This window comes from Primulina eburnea, unplaced genomic scaffold, assembly GCF_022965805.1.
Source record: "Primulina eburnea isolate SZY01 unplaced genomic scaffold, ASM2296580v1 ctg857_ERROPOS3498143, whole genome shotgun sequence".
NCBI classification, from domain to species: Eukaryota; Viridiplantae; Streptophyta; class Magnoliopsida; order Lamiales; family Gesneriaceae; genus Primulina; species Primulina eburnea.
This window is the reverse complement of record NW_027331626.1, coordinates 592,663-609,398: the sequence shown is the minus strand read 5'-3', so window position 1 is coordinate 609,398 and position 16,736 is coordinate 592,663. Positions and strand designations below refer to the sequence as shown.

Genomic DNA, 16,736 nt, shown 5'->3' with positions numbered 1-16,736 from the left:
CTTGTTGGAACCGAGCTTGGCAAGGGAGGCAACCGGCCTAGGGTTTTATAGGGCTTATCATGGGAGGAAGGTTATAGCTAGGGGGCTTGTCTCCATGCGGCTCGGCCGGGCTTCGTCAGGGGCCGGTGCTGGATGTGGTTTAGAGTTAGGAAGAGTCCTAGAGGGAAGAGTACTCAAGTGCAAGTACCCTTCCCATGCACGCATAGGTGCGGTTGCTGAAGGTATGGCTTGCATCTTGGTTGGGGCTGGTTAGGCAAGTCCAGTAGTTGGGTCTAGGGCAGATGGCAAAGGGTTGGGACAAGGCCTGGTGCAGCCAGGGTTCATGGTGGCTCAATAGATAAAGAGTCGCGACTCTAAGGAATAAGGATATAGGGCTTGGGGTCGTGTGCAGGGACTTCTCGCGTGGGCTAGGCTGATGCGTGGTCCAGGTGGAGTCCAAGAGGTTTAGGCTTAGGTCTGGTCAAGGGTGGCTCGGTCATGGCTCGAGGGAATTGGGTCGTGGCTTGGTGTAGAACTTAGGGTTCAAATGTTTGGGGTTTATATTGGTATGGGCTCGAACCGTGGTCCACAGGGTTGGCTCATGGGTCACGGAAGTGTTTTAGGAAGGAAAAGTTCATGTTTAAAGTTGGGAAAGAAAATATTAAATTTTGAATTAATTCATAATTTAAACGTTTCACAGTTTAGTAATTAAGAAATTAAATCAAAAAGCTTGAGTTTACATTAAATACAAATATTAAAAGTCAAATTTAAGCTTAAATAATTATTTGAGATATTTTTGAGTCAATAAAAGTTAAAACCTCAAGTAGATAAATTTAGGGTTCAGGGGCAAAACAGTCATTTTACACATGGGTAGTACAAAGATTGTTGGCAGTGTCCCGAAGAATCATAGTGCATGCCAAATGATACTTTAAAACCTTTGTGATGGAAATATGAGATTTTATTATTTTATGGTAAACCTGTGCAATTTTACTGTTAAAAATGCTATTTTACAAATTTGGAAATGACACGACATTTTATGATTAAAAAGAAAAGAAAAATATTTTTGAAAGATGTGAATTGACTGTGATAAAAAGGATATGATATATGATTTTTGGAAATATCGCGAGGGAGAAGGTCCTAGAGGGAACTCGTTTACGGGTGAAGGCTCCAGAGCGAGACCAATGATCGTATTTCCATTTTACGTCAGTGCCTAGTGCCCGTCTCCATGCGCAATGGTGAGTTAAAACTGATCAGTCGACCAAAAGATACAGCTAGTCACTTTCAAGGATCAAAATTCACCCAAAATGATAAATGATTGAATCCTTTAAGATTTGACGATTTATGATTAAATTTTGCTTACAAATTTATGCGAGCTTATTTTGAATAAAAGTATAATTTTAATGCATGTGCTTGTATATGTATTATTTGTTACTCATGTTTAGAATGTGCTGAGTCATCAGACTCACTAGGTTTGAATGTTGCAGATGAGGATGAGGGAAGCGCTGACGTTTGAGTGGATCGAAGCCGACAGTACACTCCCGATAGACACTTATTTTCCGCATTAGATTGATAATCGATGTTTTGAAATAAATATTTTGATAATGATTTATCATATATTTTTATGCTTTATTTTGAAGTTATTTTTGATCATGTTAAAATATTGAAGTTGGATTTTTGTTAATTGACGATTTAGGGATTTTATGCACTTGATATTTTAAATGTTAAATTAAGTTTTTGGTTATGAAAATGTTGAAATAATTTAAATGTGAAGTTTGAATTTTATGCTTCAAAAAGAAATAGTAGGATTTTAACGTTAAAAATTAATAAGTTTCATAAGCCTACAAAATATAAGATACAATCCTAACCGCGATATCACACTCTTGGGGCACAAGTTGGAATTTGTAGAACCAACAAGTAAATTAAATAGACGGGGCTGAGACATATTAGTATGATCTTATTTCTTGAAACAAATATGATTTAATCGTGTTTTCACACTTGATATTTTAGATTTATGATCTCCTTTTTATATCATTTTAAAATAAAACACATTTTAAATAATAATTGTAATTATTATATGATTGATATTCGTAACTTTTGTGAGAATAAGGTCAAAATAGACAGTCAAAGCACATGGCGGAAAAAAGACTGATTAAGAAATTCGAACAAAAACAGAACAAAAAAAATTAAGTTCATTAAATAATTGCGTGATAATAATAATAATAATAATAATAATAATAATAATAATAAGGGATGAAATCCTGTAATATAGATATTATAAAAAGTGTGTTACATCTAATAAAATTAATCGAAGGAACTTAATAACAGAAATAAGTGCAATAATTTAGGATAGATAGTTTGTGAATAAAAATATAGAGAAGACATCCACTTCATAATTCTAATTAATGTATCATAAATAATTTAAATAGAAGAATATTAAGAATAAATAACAATAAAATTTAAAACTTATTCCGATTATATTGGAAAAAACTGAGGAAATTAATCAAAGTCCTACTTTGAAACCTCATGTATGGATTTTTTTCATGCGATTAAATTATGGAGGTTGGACTACATTAATTGCTTATGTTGAGAGAGATTGTACCATGACACTTCAACAATTGTACGATTTAAATATTTGAATTACACAATTTTTGGTAAAACAAAAATGTTCGTTCTTATAATTAATATTAGAGTCAATGTTATAAGTTTGATTATCATGGATTGTAATGAGTAAAATTATTGAAAGATGGATTATTGTGATGCAATAATTGCTCATGTTGGGAAGATCAAACTGTGTCATTTGGGAAAATTGTATATTTTAGAATATTTGAGTTGCATCATTATTATCAACTATAATTTTTTGTAAAATGAAAATTGTTCGGTCCTACAATGGAATTAACGATAATCCAGGCCATGATGACCATCTGTGTTACAATTGTGTAAGGGCAAATTACATTTTTTGTCATTTATATTTGTCTATTTGCAATTTTGGTTATCTATATTGTAAAATTCTAGTCTTACTTCGGTATTTTTTTATTTTGGAAACTTTTTTTTCCCTACATAGCGCAGATGTGACGCCAATGCGACGTTGGTGTGGAGCTGACGTGTATATGACATATCAGAATCCCTGATAAAAAATAAATAAAATTGAAAAAAATCGAAAGATACATGACTAACAATAATATTTGATAACATAAATCACAAAATTCCTAAAAAAGCAAACATTTGAGACCTAAAATGCAATTTCCCTATTTTTCATTGTTTCAAGCCTATATTAGATATAATTACCACAAAATTGTGATATAATTTAGGATATGTGTGGGAATATTTTATGTTCGCAATCTTGATTTTGATGTTAACAAAACTTGTTGTTTTGTTTCTAACATATTTATCTAAGTACGCATAAAGCTGAAACCGATCAGGCTTTGAACTGATCAGCTATCGAGACGCAAACTGAAAATACCAACTGATTGCCCAAACTAAACCAGTCCAACTGAAATATCAAAGATCAGTTCAGCTGATAGGTGGTTCAGCAGAAGACCTTCAGAAGCCCGGCCAACTCATGAAGAGCCCAGCAGACCAGTTCAACTGAATCAGTGAAAGCAGTTCAGCTTACGAGCCAACTGATTTCACCACACCAGTTCAGAGCATCAGTTGGGAGCCGACCAGTATGCAGAACACGACAAGCTTACCTAAGTGGAATCCAGCTGTGCACAATTGTATAAAAGCAATTGTGCGATCAAAGGACAATAATTAATGTTGCAGCAGATCTTAAAGTCGAAACGTTCCAGAATGACTGTCAGAAAAGACAAGACACAAATTTCGGGGAACATATTCAAACTGCAACGAACATATTTGATGAGTCTTGATGTACGATCACATTGTCTCTATAAATACAAGATCAAGACCATCAACAAAAGTGTGTGAAGAACATAAGGAACTGTGTGGAAATAAAAGGGTGTGAAAAAACAATTGTGCATATCAGTTTACAAGAAACAACCAACCCAAATTAGAGGGAACACTTCAACGTGTTATCAGCTTAATATTAGAAGTACAATTCTCTCAATTTGTGATAACACTTTCGTGTTGTATTCATATATCAGTTCTCACACACGCACACACACCATCACTCACACTTACACAGAGAATAAGAGTGTATTGAAAAGCTGAGCGAGTCTTGAACAAAAACAATAAACTTGTGTATGTAGTCATTGAAACATCGACGTTAAACAAGTGTTGGATGGAAATGTGCTGCCTTCAGTCTAGACTAGGAGTTCAGTTAGGCAGTAGCGTAAGTCATAAATTGAGTGGGTTTGTACAAGGTGAAGGATCGAGTGTGCTAGTGCCTTTGAAGGTATTTCAAACACTATATTCTCTAATGAGCTGCAATAGCTCATGTTCTAAGAATGCTAACAATGATGAATTAAATCGAGTTTGATTTAAAACCAAGCGGAAAAAACTTGAAGTAATTCATCGTGAAGAAGACTGTTATATTAGAAAAAATTTTAATTCATGTAAACTGAATAACCAAAAAAGGGTAGATTAGTTTTTGCATTCATAAGTTCAGTTATGGTGACAACTGAACTGATGGATACTCTAACTGATCCAAACAATTTGATAACATCAGTTAATCAGTTAAATATACAAGATATGTTTATGGATGTTCGGAGACTTCAACTATTCATATGTCACCTACCACCTCGGTAGGATCCAGTAGAAGACTTTGATTTATACAACACTTTGTACAAGCTCACTCAGCTAGGACTTACACTACTGCCTAAACTGAACTCCTAGCTACAACTGAAGGCATCACCTTCTAGCCAACACTTCTTTAACGTCTATGTGTCAAAGACTACACACACAAGTTTAACGTTTTTGTACAAGACTTTATTTGAGTGGTTGAGAGTGTTTGTGTGTGAGAACTGAACAAGGATGTTCTCACACTCTGAGGGAAATAAGCTTCTAAAGTAAGCATATAACACGTTAAAGTGTCCCTCTGAGCTGATTGCTTCGGAAAGCAGATGTGCAATGTGCGTGCCCTTCTTTTCTCTCTTGTTTGCGTTGAAGGTTTTTGTTTCTGTATATAGTTCTTCCTATCAAGTCTTCACTGATATTCTCTTTATATAGGTAGTAAAACTGAACGTACAGTGAGACTCATTTATTGTATCCGTTGCATCTTGAATTCGTTTATTGGACTTTTTGTCTCGACTTTCCGACTGCCCTTCTGAAATGTTTTGTCTTTAATGCTCTCATGCAACATCCATCTTGAATTCACTTTCAAATTCACGCACAGTTGGAATCCACTGAAAGAGTTTGTCTTCATCTACAACTGAAAGATTCTTACTAATGCTCCGAATTGGTCAGCTGAACTGATCTTCAGTTGGACTGGTGAAATCAGTTGACTCGTCAGTTGAACTGATTTCACTCTCGTTCAGTTAAATTGATCAGCTGGGTTTCTTCATCAGCACTCCTTCGGCTGGCCAGGCTTCTGAGGTTCTCCTGCTGAACCACCTATCAACTGGACAATCAGTTGGACTGCTCAATTGACGTAACAGTTAGAATGATTCAGTTTGTGCGATCAGTTAGGTCTTCAACTTGCGAGGTAAACAGCTCGTGAATGATCCTAGATTCTGCACACTAAGGTAGATTATTAGTAATACAAACTAACAAGTTTTGTTAACATCAAAATCAAGATTGCGAAATTGAAAGTTCCAACAATCTCCCCCTTTTTTATGATTATAAAAACTTGAGCAGTTAAGCGCAATATATTCAGTTCAAGGGTTAGTACATTCAAACATCGTTAAAAGCTCCTCCTTTATAACTGAATTTAAAGAAGTTTTGAAAAAAAAAAAAAAAAACTCCCCCTCCAAAACTAAATTGAAAACCTTTTAAGAGAGATAAACAAAATTAAGAAAATACTTTTCAGTTGATGAAAAAAGAAGATACAACAAACTTAGTGAAACCATTGTACATATTTCAAGAGATCTGCTGATGATTATATCATTTTGTTGTTGTATGTGGACGATATGTTGGTAGCAGGCCCCAGTAAAGACTATGTTAACTTCAAGTTATCATCTGATATGTGTAACTCAATCTCGACCTCTCTTCCTGTTAACTTCACGTTATCATCTGATATTTGTCTTAGAATTGAAGAAGAGAGTATGGAGATGTCTCGAGTACCATATGCATCAGCAGTGGGAAGTTTGATATTCTTCATGATCTGTACAAGGTCGGACATTGCTCAAGCAGTGGGAGCAGTTAGTCGGTATATGGTGAAGCCTGGAAGAGAGCATCGTAGTATTGTTAAGAGGATCCTTATGTACATTAATGGTACCTCAAATGCTGCATTATGTTATGGAGGATCGGAATTTACACTCATGATCTATATCAATTCAGAATATGAAGGTGATCCTGAAATCTATTATTGATTATGTGTCTACACTTGCAGGAAGATGAGTTTCAAAACTGCAAATGGTTGTGGCATTATCTAAAACGGAGGCAGATTATATGACAGATGCTCAAGCTTGCAAGGCAGCGATATGAATTAAAAGGTTATTGGAAGATATCATACACAAACAAGAGAAAGTTCATTTGTTTGTGACAGTCATGTTGCCTTGCACATCGCAAATAATCCAATTTTTCATTCCAAGACTGTGGGGACCCAAACCTAATTCATTTTCTTAATCATTATTATGATTTAATATAACAATTAAGTAATGTGGGACATAAATTTTTTTTATAAATTACACGAGTGTGCAACAAATGAAATAAATCTTATTTCATTTACAAGATCAATATCCAGATCTAAGGTACACGTCTAGTACAAAAGTGATTCATCATAACTACTGTTTATTCACTACATGTCAGGCGATGAAACAGATCTACTTCTAAGTCCGGATCTCCACGCTAAACTTGAATCTCTCATCCTCTTTTCGAACTTGATCCTGTCCCACCTGTTTCCATGCACACATACAAACAAGACAACAGCCGGATAACTCCGGTGAGAATATAATCCAGTATAAACAATGAATAAATGCAATCATATAAAACATATATAAAAGCATAAACAGTCATCAATAACATGAATCAAATCTGAAAACATGAATCGATATAAAACTGTAAATCAACTAGTGACTCGTCATCTCAGACTCAACTCATCTCTAATCTAGGGATCTCGGTTCCTGGACATTTTCTCATATATCGAATCTCAGCGATAGGAATGAATCAACTCCTAAGCAATATCGATATAAACCAAACGTCCAGTGTCTTGGAGACTCAGCCGAAGACTTGGCACATCAGACAAAGACTAGGCACATCCGCCCATGACTCAATACATACTTTGCCTATATATCAATAGACCAAGCATATCAATCTCATAAATTGCAGATATCAATGCAATAAAATAAGATATGTGATTTAGGTAAACTCAAGTCAAATCCAACTCGAGTTGTGCAATCCCGAATCAACATTGATTTATACCTTTCTTTCTGTAAATCTGACTCTGTCGAAGTCTCGGATTCAAAGTCTGTCAATATCAATCTGGCAATGACAATATCGAGGGTCTCGTATCAATAAACCATTCAAATAAATACTGGATATAATCATAATTCAATCTAATTCTGTTTCAACGACATAACTGCACAATCTCAATATGCCCAACAATACAGTATCAATCAGATATTAATCTCAATATCTCATAATCAATAACAACACAATTCTGATATCAAATAGGTATAATCCCAATAAAATCAACTCTGAAAATCATAACAATTCTATACGGTATCCGTTTTTCAATCCGGTTTCGATTATACGATGTCTAACATATCGAGAACACCATATATGAATCATATTTGATTCCTTCAACACCATAATTTCAAATCATATCAAAACGTAGTAAAACTTACGTCCAGTTGTATCTCTCGTCGATAAGAATACAGTACTGAAGTCGGATTGAAATTCTGACGGACGGATCGTTCGCAATCACAAATCTAAACTATGAAGAGGCGTAAGGATTTTTCGTATGTTTCCTGGAGCTCTTCCCGTTTCTCTTCTTTCCGATTGAATTGAAAGAAACTGATATATATCAAGTTGCATGGCCATGATACGTGTCTTATTCTTCAAGAATCTCAGTCGGTGCTCGGGCGGAAATAAATTACCACTCGGGCGCGGAACGTTCTGTCCGAGTATGTTTCTTATTGCACACTGGCGCTCGGGCGGTTACAAACTACCGCTCGGGCGCCGAACCTTCTGTCCAAGTGTTCAGCTTGTTCAACATTGGCGCTGGAGCGGTCAAAAACTACCGCTCGGGCGCCAGACTTTCTGTCCAAATTTTAATCTTGTGATGCATTGGTGCTCGGCTTCTCCTTTCACGTATTATTTTAGCTCCTGAAATCTCAATTCTGTTAATTAATCAATATCTGATTACATTAATAGAATCTCGGGCATTACAAAGACTAAAAATATTGGAGCTCAATTTCACTTTGTTCGAGAAGTAATAGAAGAAGGAAGCGTATAAATGCAAAAGATCTATACAAAAGATAACATAGTTGATGTTCTAATCAAGATAGTGAACACTGATAAGTTTGAGTAGTGTAAATATTCAAGTGTCCTAGAAAAAATGCAAGCAACATGAAATAACAAGATTGAAAAGATATGTGGAGATGTGTTTAATTTTCAAACAAATCTCCAAGTGGGAGAATGTGAATAAAGTAAGGGTTTATGTCAACATTTATTAGCGGTAGGTGAAATTGATTAATGTTTGGTAGCATCTTTGAAACTACAGTTGTGTTAAGACGATGAAATTGTGCAAAAGTGCTTGGGTTCAGATAATGAATTGCATATAAAAATAGATGCATTCCTTCATCAATTCAATCATCTCGTTCTTAGCTCTCTTCTCTCATATCAAAGTATTCATATAATTTGAGTGTGTTGTTCTATAATATTTGAGAGTTGTTTATTCTATTATATTAAGAGAGTGTTCTATTTGGAAACATAATGAGTAATTATACACCATAAAATATTATAATATTATTTTTTCTTCTTGTCTGTGGTTTTTACCATAATAATTTTTAGGGTTTTTTTCATGTGAATATCGATATCTAATCTTATTCTTTATTTTCATATATATATATATATATATATATATATATATATATATATGTATATATATCTCAATATGTAACAACTGAGACCAACAATATAAAGATAATCACGTGTTTTTAAAATTCATAAATATTTTCTCATCTGCATGGGTTTGTTTTATGTTTATTTTTAAAAACAAGCTATTTTAAAAGATCATTAATTTTGTATAAAGAGTTGTGCACTTTTTTGGATATATATATATATATATATATATATATATATATATATATATATGTATATATATCTCAATATGTAACAACTGAGACCAACAATATAAAGATAATCACGTGTTTTTAAAATTCATAAATATTTTCTCATCTGCATGGGTTTGTTTTATGTTTATTTTTAAAAACAAGCTATTTTAAAAGATCATTAATTTTGTATAAAGAGTTGTGCACTTTTTTGGATTTTTACTGAGGGTGCTTAATGCTACTTGTCCCTAGTATGCAAATCTTGATTCTAACCAATTTATTGCGCTTTTTTTTTCTTTTTTTTTTTCCCCAAAATAACTATCCCGAATCTTATCACTATTTTCAAGATATATAGTATTTATTAGAATGTCAATGAGGCGGATATGGGGCGGGTTTGGCTAAACCCAAGACCCTCCCATGAAAAAAACTTTGACTCATTACCCGTCCCACTCCGGTTAAATATTCTTCGGACCCACCTCACCTCGAATACGAAACGGGGCCGGGTAGACCCGTGGGACCTGAATTTTTTTAAAATAAAAAAATAATATTTCTTCTCACGTGACTGAATTATGAAACAGTCAAGCCTCTAAATACAACATTGTGGAAAATTAATTCATGTCTTCGACCACACTTAATAATAACAAGCAAAGTATTTTTACGACATAAAGAATTACATAAAAAAAAGAGTTACTAGCTCTCCAAAAAAATCTTGACATCCCCAAAAATAAGTCATAACATAATTTAAACAGATCAATAATCAGCGAGTATGCAATATTTAAGTCTACTAAGATGATGACCAACTATTCTTCCACTATTGTTAAAAGCATATTCAAATGCAACAGTTGACATATGAATAGCTAAGATCGTTATGGTTGAGGTGAGCTACTAAAAAATGAAAATTAAAAAAACTAAAACCCTAAAATATTTATATCCACATATATGGGCCATGTATTATATGACCCATGACCCGTCCCATATCTGGACGGGTTTGAAAAATTGGACCCGAGACCCACCCCATAACCCATTTAGTATGCCCAAACCCACCCCATACACGCGGGTCCATTGTGGGTCTGGGTAAAACCCGGACCCATTGACATCCCTAGTATTTATTACAAGAGTAGATCTCAGGATCTTTATTTGTGAGACGGATCAATCATACTCATATTTACAATAAAAAGTACTATATTTTAATGGATGACCTAAATAGAATACATGTCTCACAAAAATGATATGTGAGACCGTCTCGCAGAAGCTTTTGTGTTATCATAATTATTAATATACCTAGTTTTCATTTCAATTTAAATATAATATGATTTTCTCGATAATTAAATCAGAATCTATTATAAATAAACATTCGACAGAATTTCATTCAAATGGTTATTGTTGTAAAGAACCCATCTCAAGAGTCAAGGCCCGTAATCCGCTCGCCTGATTTTACTCCAAATTTGTACCATTTGCACAATTATATTATATATTGATGGGTATTAATATTGCCAAACCTCATCTTATGTGATCTGTATGGTCTTCTCCAATTCTCATCACCTACTTTACTCTTTCATGCCCGCAGTATACAATTACTAGTTCTTTAATATGCGGGCTTTAATCCGCCTTCAGATGGATAATTTTTGACTTGTAGGACTTTGTTGTTACTTAGAAGAAAAGGGAGGAAAGAAAGATTATTTCTTGTTGCCATTTTCACTCAATTTTTTTTTTAAAAAAATTTAAGCTGATTTTTTGTTGGGGAGATTTCTGTTCATATTCATTTGGGGAAAACCCATTTTTCGTATGTATGGTAGTTTGTTTGAATTGATGTGTATTGGTGATTGGATCTGAAGGAAGTAGAAGCTGATGGTTGAATAGCGTACGTTTGAATTGGATTTCATTGCCAAATTGCGTTCTTTTATAATTTTATTGATTTCCTTTGAAGTTTGAACACATCTTCAGTTATTTGCGCTTCTTGATTTTCAAAATCTATGCTTTATATAGTCTTTGTGAGATTTTCATTAGGAGAAAATGGCCCAAAGTAAAAAAGGAAAGTTAGTAGCGTTTTGTCGGTGGAGATTGTTTACATGTTAGCTTCCAGTAAATCTGTCTTATTTTTAAAATTTTTGAGGAGTTCAACATATTGGCATGGGAAAGAATGTTCATCTTCGTTCCGGAAGAATATTCAACGATAGAAGATGGAAAATTCCCTTCTTTTTGAGTTTGCTAGTGTCTGTCACTATATTCACTTCCTCCATGTTTGGAATATACTTATCACCACATGGTCAGGATCAAATTCAACTTGATACTCAGTCATTTTCGGAAATTAAGGACTCGGAAGGGCATTTTGTAGAATTTGATTTAAGGAAGTCGTTTGCGTCTAATGATGAATCAGAGATAGAGCCTCCAAGGTTTGCTTATCTGATTTCGGGAACAAAAGGTGATAGCCAGAGGATGTTGAGGACGTTGCAAGCCGTGTATCACCCTAGGAATCAGTATATTCTTCACATGGATCTTGAAGCTCCTCCAAAGGAGAGGTTGAATTTAACAATGTCGGTGAAGAATGATCCGACATTTAGTGAAGTAGAAAACGTGCGCGTCATGGCTCCATCAAATTTGGTTACATACAAGGGGCCAACTATGATAGCTTGTACCCTTCAAGGTATAGCAATATTGTGGAAGGAGAGCTTGAATTGGGATTGGTTTATAAATCTGAGTGCTTCTGATTATCCTCTCATCACTCAAGATGGTCAGCTCTCTGTTTCTTATCTTTTTAAGTATTTGAACTTTATTCAATATCATTTTTCGCTATTGTAGTCAGTATTCTCATTTCTTGAAAGACTGGCTGCTTGAGGTCATAGCGATCAACTTACATGATAAACCGTTGGGATTAATGTTTCTTATAGTATTCTTCACGGGGCTTCAATGTTGTGATCAACATTAACAGTAAGATTAGGGGATAGGGTATCAGATTGAATTTTCGAACTACCTTAAAGGTGCCTTGATAGTACTGTCTTTGCCCATGAGAAGAAGTTCTTCTAACGCAAATTGCTGTATGTAGAGTCTTAGTGTTTGGAGAATAATGGCAGACCTTGGGCTGGGAAGTAAAATAATCACATTTTTGCAAGTAAGGCCCCATACTAGCTTTAAGGCTGTGTTCTACTTTTCTTTCCACAAGATGACGATATTTAAAGTATAGTCAGATATATTTTGTCTTGAAATTCTTGAAAATCATGTCAATAAAAATGAGCTAGTATTAATCTTTTATAAATCTGCTCTGATTTAGTAATTCTCTTTATAGAGGATTATATTCTTAGTAGAAAAATATTCTTCTTTTGAAGTATTTCATTCGACAGAGAATCTCTATGACTTTTGATTTCTATCATCCTTCAAAAATCTCCACGACTGAATTTCTATCATCCTTGACAAAAAGACTCGCCCTCCTTTTAAACAATTCAGTTATTTTAATTTTTAAATAAAACTTGGCTAGATTCTGTATGGTTTCTACAACCTAAGCAGTTATGGGCTTGTAAAGACTGACAGCGGTGGGTTGTTGAAGCTGGAAAATGGAATATCTTTGTTTACATTCTACATTTATCATGATGTAAATGGTTGTGCTGATGACCCATTGTGCTATTCTGCGTATATATCCTTTGGTGGTTAGGTTGTGATTGGTTTCAAGAAATTTTAGCATTTATGGCAGGATAGAATAAGCTTGTGTTTTATTGTGCAGATCTGCTGCACGTCTTCTCAAATCTATCACGAAATCTTAATTTTGTTGAGCATACGGAAATTAATGGGTGGAAACTGTAAGTAACCTTAATCTCTGTGTCAAAATACTGGACCATGAGTATTTTGATTCAAAGCATAGGTTTCATCAGATAATCAATAATGTTACCTATTGTTTCAGGAACCAGAGAGCAAAGCCGATCATAATTGATCCTGGCCTCTACCTATCCAAAAAATCTGATCTTGCTTTGACCTTGCAGCGTCGTTCGCTACCAACATCTTTTAAGTTGTTTACTGGTGAGTTTCTCTTCCCAGCCTCGTGAGATTTTGGTCAAAATTTTCTTAGGTTTATTATCTCATCTAATTTACCACGGCAGAGTCAATAAATACATGACCTGGTCCTCTGTGATCTTCTACGATGATGGCAAGTTTATATCAGTAGTACTATCCTGAAAATTCTCTCTGCTGTAGCATTATCAGGATCACGATTCTATCATATCAATGCTATTGAAAACTTTATGCTTGCAATTCAAATTACTTTTTTTATTAACTAACTCCAAATGACTTCTTACATCGAGGTAGATATGTAATCTTCGAATAAACTGCAAGTTTGGTAAAATTCTGTTATTCAATAACAGTAAAGTTATGTGGAATTTGACAATCAAATTTCGATGTTGTTCAATATTATTTTAGTAAGAATGCTTTTGGAGAAGACGGTTAATCTAGTCGTGACAATGAGCTCTGGTCAGCCAAGAGGCTGTTAACTTTATCGGATAGCACCTTTGATGAAAAATATGATCTACAAGTTTAGAGAGAACTGGTTTTTTCGTAAACCAGATCACAATTAAATAATATCAAAGATGCATCATGATTTTAGCATCCGACTCCAGGACACTTACTATTATACTTTGTCTTATATCCATTGAAATATTGATTTCTTGATGATTTAATGCTCCCACTTCCCTTATTTTACAGGGTCGGCATGGGTGTTTCTAACGCGCTCTTTTGTGGAATACTGCATATGGGGATGGGATAATCTTCCCCGAACAATCCTAATGTACTACACAAACTTCATTTCCTCCCCCGAAGGGTATTTCCACACTGTTATTTGCAACACCGAAGAGTTTCGAAACACTGCAGTAAGTCACGATCTCCACTACATTGCTTGGGACACTCCTCCTAAGCAGCATCCAAGATTGTTGACTATCAAAGATTTCAGCCACATGGTGAATAGTAGCGCCCCATTCGCACGCAAGTTTCCTAAAGACGATCCGGTACTAGACAAGATTGATCGAGAGTTGTTGGGTCGAACCCATCGCTTCGCTCGAGGAGCATGGTGTATAGGAAACTCGAACAATGAGTCTGATCCTTGCTTGTTGCGAGGTGATGACTCCGTGTTTAGGCCTGGCCCTGGTGCCGATAGGTTGGAAAATCTTTTGAGGAAATTGTTATCTGAAGATTCACGTGGTGATTCGTGTCGAGAACGAGGGTGAATGTAGTAGTGTCTGGCCTATTGATGAGAGGGCGTTTGCAATTTTCTTCAGTAGCAATTGTTCTCTCAAATGTATATATCAATTGATCATTGTATTCCATAGATTGCTGCTAATACACTGTAAAAATTGTGTTTCTTGTTTCAATGAAATTATGATCCCAACTCTCATTTTTCCTTTTGCATGTTGAAACCACATTGTTCAAGGCATTCAGTTATGGCCAACTTTTCATTTTAAAAAATGACTAGTAGGAAGATAGGTGTTTTAGGTACACATCAACGCTAAAAAGATGCTCTGAAGGCTTCTCCAACCCTGCATCACTCACTGTAGCTATGCCATTATTTTAAATGATTTTTTTTTCTTTTAATGATCCATCTTCTATTTTTATTAATTGTGTAGTAAATATATTTATAATTGGATTAGAGATAATAAATTTTTTTAAAAAAATCGATATTTATATTTTATATTTATTATTCGAACGAAATTGAAATAATTCAAGTTATTTCTAATTTAATGTTCAAAAAATTATTATATTAATTAATTATAATTATGAAATTATATTATATAATTAATATTTAATTAACACGCATAAATGATAGTAATACAACGTGAAACATGAAATACAAATCTATCGTCTTTAATTCATGAAGATTATAAGAGTTTCATTCGTTAAAAGTAAAAATTTACGGTAAAAAGTTAAAAAAAATATCAAACTCACAATATACATTAAATTATACACTTATAAAATTTATACTCTATTTAATTGTGTTCTTCTTCACAAATTAAGAGACCTATTTATAAAATTTCTTTGGAAACAATTCAAAAATAAATACATCATTGTTAGGATCGGTTAGAGGGTAAATCGTTGAGCTACTCGGTTATTGAAATATCAAACATTGATTAATTAAATCGAGTTTGGTTTTCAAAACAAGACACTCGAAATAATCATTCGTAGAAACAGATTAAACATTTTGTAAAGCATTTAAAATATATGCAAGTTGAATGAGTAAAAATATTTTAGTTGAAGCATTTTATCAAACACTTTGTATGCAATATTTTTGTATTTGAATAACACGTAAAACGTTTCAACAACACTCTTCAAAACTAATGAAAATGATAAACAAATGCGATAAACAAATAGACACAAATTTGTATATGGATGTTCGGAGACTTCAAATAGTCATATGCCATCCCCTTCTTCCACCTTAAAAGGATTCATTAGAAGACTTTGATTTATACAACTCTTTGTACAAACCTACTCCGGAAGGGCAGCACCCAACTAGAACTCCTAGCACTCAAGATTGTAGGTAGCACCTTACAATCAATATATTGTTTAATGTCTCATATGCAAAGTGTGACCGCCCATACGGCCCACTGCCCCAATCGACCCAAGGCTATCCCGATCTTGTGACTTGGCCCGTAGGCCCAGTGGGCTTGCCCACCCTGTGGTGTCACTCACGGGCTTTCCATAGGCGTCGTATGGGTTACTCATAGAACTCTTAAGCCCATGAACTTAAGTTTGTGCCTCCCCAGGATCGAACCCAAGATCACATGTATATATAGATACTTGGCACAATCCTGGTACAGGATCGAACCCAAGATCACATGTATATATAGATACTTGGCACAATCCTGGTACCAATTGGTACCAGGATTGTGCCAAGTATCTATATATACATGTGATCTTGGGTTCGATCCTGGGGAGGCACAAACTTAAGTTCATGGGCTTAAGAGTTCTATGAGTAACCCATACGACGCCTATGGAAAGCCCGTGAGTGACACCACAGGGTGGGCAAGCCCACTGGGCCTACGGGCCAAGTCACAAGATCGGGATAGCCTTGGGTCGATTGGGGCAGTGGGCCGTATGGGCGGTCCACTGGGCCTGTAATGGGTCGTTACAATAAAAGGCGCCTTTTATTGTAACGACCCATTACAGGCATAGTGGACCGCCCATACGGCCCACTGCCCCAATCGACCCAAGGCTATCCCGATCTTGTGACTTGGCCCGTAGGCCCAGTGGGCTTGCCCACCCTGTGGTGTCACTCACGGGCTTTCCATAGGCGTCGTATGGGTTACTCATAGAACTCTTAAGCCCATGAACTTAAGTTTGTGCCTCCCCAGGATCGAACCCAAGATCACATGGATATATAGATACTTGGCACAATCTTGGTACCAATTGAGCTACTTTGGTAGAATGGGCATAACTCTTTGCTCAGACCTCCGCATG

At 35.1% G+C, this 16,736-nt stretch overlaps 1 protein-coding gene across 1 annotated transcript; it reads left to right on the top strand.

The window, feature by feature from the left end:
* Nucleotides 1-10,718: 10,718 nt before the first annotated feature.
* Nucleotides 10,719-14,685, top strand: LOC140822477 (beta-glucuronosyltransferase GlcAT14A-like). Its single transcript, XM_073183250.1, has 4 exons — nucleotides 10,719-12,039; nucleotides 13,024-13,099; nucleotides 13,201-13,316; nucleotides 13,995-14,685. Exons 1-4 carry the CDS (start codon nucleotides 11,439-11,441, stop codon nucleotides 14,510-14,512), a joined length of 1,311 nt encoding a protein of 436 aa, XP_073039351.1. The 5' UTR covers nucleotides 10,719-11,438; the 3' UTR covers nucleotides 14,513-14,685.
* Nucleotides 14,686-16,736: the final 2,051 nt, after the last annotated feature.